This window comes from Pipra filicauda, unplaced genomic scaffold (genome assembly GCF_003945595.2).
Source record: "Pipra filicauda isolate LSUMZ 115617 unplaced genomic scaffold, ASM394559v2 scaffold232_size1229904_pilon, whole genome shotgun sequence".
NCBI lineage: Eukaryota > Metazoa > Chordata > Aves > Passeriformes > Pipridae > Pipra > Pipra filicauda.
The window spans coordinates 1,222,392-1,229,817 of NW_024104346.1; the positions used below are offsets into that span (position 1 = coordinate 1,222,392).

General features: G+C 54.8%; 1 protein-coding gene across 1 annotated transcript in view; it reads right to left on the reverse strand.

Moving 5' to 3' along the window:
• GRIK3 (glutamate ionotropic receptor kainate type subunit 3) overlaps nt 1–7,361 on the reverse strand; it is a 38,028-nt gene extending 30,667 nt beyond the window's left edge. The window contains exons 1-3 of the mRNA XM_039381583.1: nt 6,064–7,361; nt 4,133–4,276; nt 1,649–1,756 (exon numbers count right to left, since the gene is read on the reverse strand). Of these exons, the coding sequence (XP_039237517.1) occupies nt 1,649–1,756; nt 4,133–4,276; nt 6,064–6,123 (312 nt within the window). The 5' untranslated portion in view covers nt 6,124–7,361. The remainder of the gene's footprint in view (nt 1–1,648; nt 1,757–4,132; nt 4,277–6,063) is intronic.
• Nucleotides 7,362–7,426: the final 65 nt, after the last annotated feature.

Consider the following 7,426-nt stretch of genomic DNA (forward strand, 5'->3'; position numbering starts at 1 on the left):
ATCCAGCTGGTGCCAGCTGGGAGGGGAGGGGGTTTGACAGGTGATGCTGCAGCTCTGCTGAACCTTTGGGTTCACGGGGATTCAAGCACTGGCATGTTTTCTATTACCTGACCAACAGAGCTCTGCAGAGCGTTGGTGCTGCTGGACTTGGAAAAGGCCTGTTTTATTTTTGGTTTAGACTCTAGGAACAAGGCTGCAAAGATCAGTTCTTGTGAGATGGTGGCATCTTCCCCCCCTCCTTCCTTGGGGGTCACTGGGTTGATTTGAAATGTTTTCTTTATTCTGTACTTGACACCAAAAGCTCCCCACCCGCAGAGGGCTGTGGTGACCTTGTGCTGTGTTACTGAGGCACAGGAGCTGCTGCTGTGGGGGGAAGTGTGGCAGCAACTCCTGCCAAAGCCAAGGAGAACAAACCGGGGGGAAGGGAGATGGGGCACAGGCTGGAGGGTCCCCGGGAGCCTCGTGGTGCAGGATCCGTCCCCTCCAAATGGAGGGTTGATCCATGGCTGCCTCCAGCCCCGGGGCTGCCTCCCTGTGCCGAGTGATTAATTCCCTGGAAAAGTCACCTGTGCTCGTGGTCCATGTGCTGCAGAGTTAATTGAAACCCTCCCTGCTCCCGGCCGGGTGTCCCGTGGACACAGAACCTGTCACTGCCCAGAGGTGACAAGCCCAGCACTGTTCTGGCTGCCAGAGGCACTTTGTACCTGTTGGAAAGCAGACTCTGCTCTAGAAGGGGCCTTGCTGCCCTGCCAACTTCCTCCTGTACAGGTGCGAGACACCTGTGGCAGAACGGGGACACAGAGTCATCACAGAGGGGTCAGAGCAGAGAATTCCTTGGGAATCACAGTCCCGGCTGCTCCGGCCACTCACTGCTCTCTGTCTTCAACCAACTGATCTCACCTTGGAACCCCCATTCTAAGGGCTTTAAGGCTTGCATGTTGCCTTTTTCTTTTCTTTTTTTTTAAAGTATTTGAAGAAAAGGAAATTAAATCCTCAGGAACACCCGGGATCAGAGTTGTGCATCAGCCTCGTATTTCTGTGCCCAGAGGAGATTTGCACTAATTTGGAGGATCCAAGGCTGCAGCCTTTTTGCCCTTGGCCCTCATGACCCCCCCAGCCAGCCAGGCAAAACCAAACTTTGCTGTTTTCCTTATTGTCCCTTAGGCAATAAAATAAAATACCCACTGCATCCTCCTGCGAAATCCAGGCTGGAATCAGCCGGTGCCATTCCCAAGCCTTGGGCAGGTTCACGGTGGGAATTCACACCAGGTGATGCTCCCCAGAGCTGTGTCCTCCTTGGCAAGAGCCAAGGGTTTGTGAGCCAGGCCAGCAAGAGGGAGTGGGACAGGAGATATTCCTGCCTGGCCTGGGCAGGGAAGGGTTACTGGATGCTCAGAAAGTTTCTTCTGCCTCTGTTATCCCAGGAAAGTGCTACAAGCACTTCTGCAATCTGTAATCCCACGCTCTGGCTTCAGGGCGAGTGAGTCATGGTTGAGGCGTGGAAAAGGATCTGAGAAATCCCACAAAGTGAATATCCTTTTATATAAACCCCAGAAACCTGGAATCAGTACAACGCCAACCATTTCTCTGTTGCTTGAGCACCAGGGTTTAGCCTCAGCCACATGCAGATAAGACAAGCCCTGCCTACCTTTTCGAGTCCATCTTCTTTGAGGCTGATGATATCCAAATCAAAATCTGTCCGTAAACCACTGGTTTTATTGAAGACGATTCGTCCCGTTAATCCTTCCCACTGGGCCTGTGCAAGGGAGAAAAAGTAGCAGGGCTGTTACTTGGTATCATAAATAATCTTTTGCCCTCCACTGTATGTTCTTTTAATTAGTCCTTATGCTGGATCTTTCTCCCTAAAGAGCCTGATTAATTAATAATCCCCCCGTCACTGCTCAGGCTGCAGACGGAGCTGGAGATTTTCCTAACTCTCTTGCAGTCCTTGCTACAATTTCTGTTCGCACCTTTTGTGTTCACCAGCTGTTGCAGGATGTGATGACTCAGTAGAAAACACTGGTGTTTATCAGGGCATCCTTGTGGCTCTGTTTATCCTTGTGGTGCTGATAAAGGCTGGCTGCAGGAGCCGGCTCTGGGGCAGCTCCCCTCGAGTTCAGAAACAACCCCTTTGTGCACGAACCCACTGCTGCTTCCAGGGGGTGTGGAAGCTGAAATGGCCTGAACGCTTCCCTCCGTCCTTCCAGGTGGACAGTGGAGCAGAAGAGGCCAAGAACTTGTCCGTGCAAGCAGGCTCTGTGGTTTGGAATCGGGCACAGGAGTCTGGGGGTGGGTGCTGCCCGAGTCCCTGGTTCACTCTTTGGCAGCACAAGGACGAGGCAGGTGCCCAGTGGGGCTGGAGATACCCCGTTCCTGGAGATTTTCAATGCTTGGCTGGCCAAGGTCCTGCACAGCCTGGTCTGGCTGGGGAGCTCGTCCTGCTCGGAGCAGGACCTGGGGGTAAAGATGCCTAAATTTGATTTAACCAGAATTATTCTGGGATTCTGTTTCTCTCGCACTGTAGACTTTGCAGCGCCCCCAGAATTAATCTCTCTGATTTAGGGGGTGAGAGAGCCCCAGTACCAGCTGCTCCCAGTACCAGGAGGTGTGCAGTGCCTGTGCTGCCCCGGTCAGTGCTGGCTGTGCTGGAGCACCATCCCGAGGGGATGCTCCCGTGGGAATGCCAGGCTGCTGCCTCGGTTTGCTGCTCTGCAGTCACATCCCCAGCTGAGCCTCGGGCTGTCCCCCCTGCACAGCCCCGTGTGCTCCCCTCGCTGGGAAACGTGTTTCCTTTATGGGTGGGGGAGCTTGAAATGTCCCGGTGTGATGGAAGTGGCACAGTGCATTCTCGGGGGAGTGACTGGCGTGTCTCCCAGCAGATCCGCTGCTCTGGCTCTCCCTCATCAATTCCTGAGGAGCAGTGACAGCCTGCTCCCAGCCTCGCCCCCCGGGAGTCCTGGGAGGGCTCGTGTTTGCTCACTTGGGCGTGCAGGTGGTTTGCCTGTGGAGCCCCCCGGGAGCCAGGGAAAACACGGAATGTTTGCTGTGCCCGACTGGAGCAAACACAGCTGCGTGTGGAGCCCGGTAGCTCTGCGGGGCTGCACAGCCCGGCTGAGGACCCGGCCTGGGGCTGCAGGACCAGCCTGGGGCTGCTCTGGCCCCAGGAGTTTGGAGGGAGCAGTGCCGGTGTGTTTGGTTGCAGCAGGGAGGAGGCTGATCCCTGCAACGGGCTGACACGGTGCCAGAGAGGAAAACAACAGGCAGGCACTGGAGTGTGAGGCGCGGGGTGACTTGCAAAAGGAGCCAACCAAACAAATTATTTACACTCTGTTTTGGCAGCCAGCTGCAGCCAGCTCTGCAGAGGGAACAAAGCATGGAAAAGGAGAGAGAGGCAGGGAGAGGAGAGATTCCATCCTCAGTGCCTGTTAAGGGAAAAGTTCATTCTCTCTCTGCAGTGGGAACTGTTCTCCTGTTCTCCTCCCTTGGCTCTGTGTGCTCCATGTACAGCTCTGGCAGTGCTGAGGTGGGCACAGTCTCATGGCACCGATGGCTCTGCTGGGCTCAGCAGGTGACACAGCAGCCAGACCATAGTAACGACTGACAGTGTCCTCTGCTCTTCTCTTTGAAAACTTCAGAGGGTTTTATACCCAGCCTATAAATGTGGCCCAGTCACACACCCGACACAGCAGCCAATCCTTTGGCTCACCATGGGAAGAGCCACAGGCGCCGAAGTTTAAAAAGCACTTGGGGTAAATAAGGGGTTTATCACAAAGAGGGCTCTCGCAGGGTCTCCCTCCAGCTCTGCCTTTGTTTTTCCTTAGGTGAGGGCTTGTTTTTGCAGACTGAGTGTGCACCCCAGGGCCAGTCTCAGTGACACATGGGAGGTTTCAGCTCCTAGGGGATGTTTTGGTGTGGCTGCATGGGTGTTATTTTGAAGGCAGAGGTTTTTTCTTTCCGGGTGCCCTCGGCAGCCTGGTGTGTGTCTGTGCTTCCACCCAGCTGTACCTGCCCGGGCAGGGGATGTTTCCTAACCCCGGACCCGCCGAGCCTCCTCCCCCCGTCCCCGTGCTGGCACCCCCAGCCAGGCCCCTCCTGCAGTGGGAACTGCTGTGGTCACCAGCCACGCTTTTACCTCCTTGATGAAGTTCATGAAGCGGCCGCCGAACCTCCAGGCCTTGTGGCGGTGGCACTGCAGGGAGTTCACCGTCATCTGCGGGGCGCGCTGGTAGCACACGGACACCACGTGCACGGCGTCGTACAGCAGGGCAGCGTCTGTCTAAAGGGAGGGCAGCAGTAGGGTGGCCATAGTGGCCCCCGAGCCAGGGGGCACTCGGGGGGGCCGTGAGGTGTCGTAGGAGAAGGTGGAACCCTCCCTGAGTTACCTCCTGCCAACACCCACAGACCCCAGGGTTCCTCTGTCCGTGTCCCACCGACTATCCCTTGGCTCTTTAGACCAAACACTTGTAGTTCTGTCTAAAATCAGTGATTTTTAGAAGTGTCATTTGTCTGTGAGCAGCTATTCTGGTTGTTTCTTGCACATTTCCTGCTGTGGTGTCAAACAGGGAGGCAGTGATTTCTAAATGTAGAAGATAGTAACAGAGTTTTCCTATTGAGTCTGTTTTGTCTGAGTGCAAAAAAACCCTGTATGAGAACATATTTTCCACACTATTTTATACATGGGAAAATAAGAAACAGGGATGTTAAATGTTTATGGGCACAGAATTTTTCAAAAACGACCCAAACTGTCACCAAAATCAGGACCTTGTGAATTTGTAACATATTTCAGCATTTCAGTGATTTCAACTAGGGGGAACTTTTTTTTTCTTCCATGTAATATGATGGTTTTAGATTCAATTTGAGATGCCCTATCTCACCTCCAAACACTGATCAAGAGAATTGGATTTATTTTTCACTCCAATGTGGTAAGACCTCCTAGTGAAAATGCATTATTTGCTGGCTTCACAGAGCCACAAAACAGATGTGAGTGTAGCAGCATCATAATAAACCACAATAAACCAAAATAAAATAGCAAATAACTGGGCAAACATCTAACAGGACGTAGCCATGGAGAATATCCTCCAGTGTTGGCAGCCATCCCCGTGACCTTCCCTTCCCTCAGCACCCGAGCATGAAGAGCAGGAGCCTGACCTGCCTCCGTGGGGGGTGAGGGCCACAGCAGGGACAGGCTTTGTGAATTTGGGGCTGGGGAAGAGCGGGGCAAGGACATGTCCAGGCAATTTCATGGGGAATTACAGACTGCAGTGCCCAGCTGGGCCCTCGCCCTCGCTGGATGGACACCTGGCAAACACAAATCCAAGGCAGCTCCCTCTGGGGGAGCACACGGGGGCTGGGGAAGGAGGCGGCACTGGGGGCTCAGCTGGGGCAGGGGAGCCGGGGGGCTGTGGAGGCTCCTCCAACAACAAACAGAACAGGAGGGATCCGAGCAGCCATTTCAAGGTGAAAGTCTGGGAGGCTGTGCCGCTGGCGGGGCTGGTGCTGGCAGAGCTGAAGGGAGGAAGGAGGGAGCAGTCAGCAGTTGCGGGGTCGGGGACGGCCTCGCAGGGAAGACAGATGGGCGAGCAGGTGCTGTACCTTCCGAGCAGTAACTCAGCGGAGCAGAGCTGCCATCAGCCCCTAAAAGGAGTCATCAAACTGCAGCACAGCCCATCTCCGGGCAGTGCTTTGGCGCTTTGTCCCTGCACCAACCTGAGCACTGCCCGGCTCAGCCCAGCCGGTGCTCCCAGCGCAGAGCAGTGCTGCTGCTCCCGGGGCTGAGGGGGGATGGCAGCCCCTGGGACAGGCCTGGCTGTCTCTGCTGGGGGCAGATCTGTTGGCAGCTGGGGCTGAGCAGGAGCGTTAACACAGCGGTGGGGTTCGGGCTCCACTGCCAGACTCGCTGCTTGGAGGGGCAGTTATTGCAGAAGGCAAGAAACTACCTCGGGGCAGATACCGGGGCTGAGTTCTTACTGGTGCAAGAGCCAATAAAAGTAACATTTAGGTCTTAACGACTGTTCCTGCCTTTCCTACCCCCAGCCCCCCGTGCCCTGTTCGAACCTCCCGTACCATCATCACTCCATCGAGCAGCCCCAGCTCCGCCTTGGGCGCCGACTGCAGCCGCTCCATGGACCACTTCTCGATGATGGAGGACACGTGGGGGTTCTCCACGTTGAGGATCCGGAAGCCGGTCAGGTTCACCCCAGAGTAGCGATATGGTTCTAGGTCTAATGCATAAAGATCCTTAAAAGAGAGAAACCGGTTTAAACATTTTGTTTAGCTTTGTTTTGTTTGAGTTTTTTGCGTCGGTTCGTGTCTGTGTTTGGAGCGAGACAGCAGAGCCCTCAGAAGGTGGGAGGGAGGACACAGCCCTCAGGAATTCAGAGGATTGTGCCGTCTGTTGCCATCACTCTCTGCTTGCAGAGGCTTGGAGGTGTTGGTGGAATTTGGGTGCCGTATGTGCAGGTTCCCACACACACAGCGTAAGGGAACTCCTACCAAAGAGCCAAGAACTCGCTCTCTGCTTGAAAGAGACAAATAAATTGTGGGGAGAAAACCAGAATCACTGCCTGTGACCCTGAAAAAAGAGATTTGCGACCCAGGGAGGGAGGATAAGGCAGAACTCCTGTATCTGAAGCTCCCGGGGGCCTTTCCACGAAGGATTTGCTGGGAGTGCTGAAGCCCACGGGGTGCTGTGGATGACAGAGTCACTCTGAATGCAGAACACCAATTTGCAGACTATCAAAGAGGAACTAGGACGCATTTCTTGACATTCCGACCAGCCTACACAGTCTGCAGATGAATGAGGGTGCCCTTTATAGGATGGAAAGAGCCCAGAGCCAGGCAGTGCTCGGCTCTGCTGGCTGCTGGCCCGTGAGCATCGCTTGGCAGGCACTGGGGGGGCACTGGGAGGGCACTGGGGGCACTGCTCTGGTGCAGCTCTGGGCTCTCCACGTGTCTGAATATCAGCTTCAGTTCAGGGATTAACTGCAGTGCTCAGGAGCTAGTCTGAGTAGGCTGGGGTTGGACAGCACGGCAGGAGCATGTCCAGCTGCTCTGCTCCCCAAATCCAGGCAGCTCCCGAGGGGCTGAGCCAGGCAGTGAGTGGAGACAGCAGGCAGGAGATGTGTAATGGCTTTGTTAATGGGAACATATTTAATGGGACATATTTAATCAGGGCTTGCCCTGAACAACTTCTGCAGGCATTTAATAGTAGTAAAAAGGGGGGAGGTGAGAGGGCAACAGCACTGTCCTCTGTGATGGGGTGTGGGGTGAGTATGGGAGAGACATTCACTGCTCTCACAAGGGCCTGGAAAAAGGTGAAATACAGCACGAGGGGCTGTGGCTGTGGCTGTGCTGTCTGTTGGGGCTGTGCTCTGCGATGGGGCTGTGCTCTGGGATGGGCTGTGCTCTGGGATGGGCTGTGCTCTGG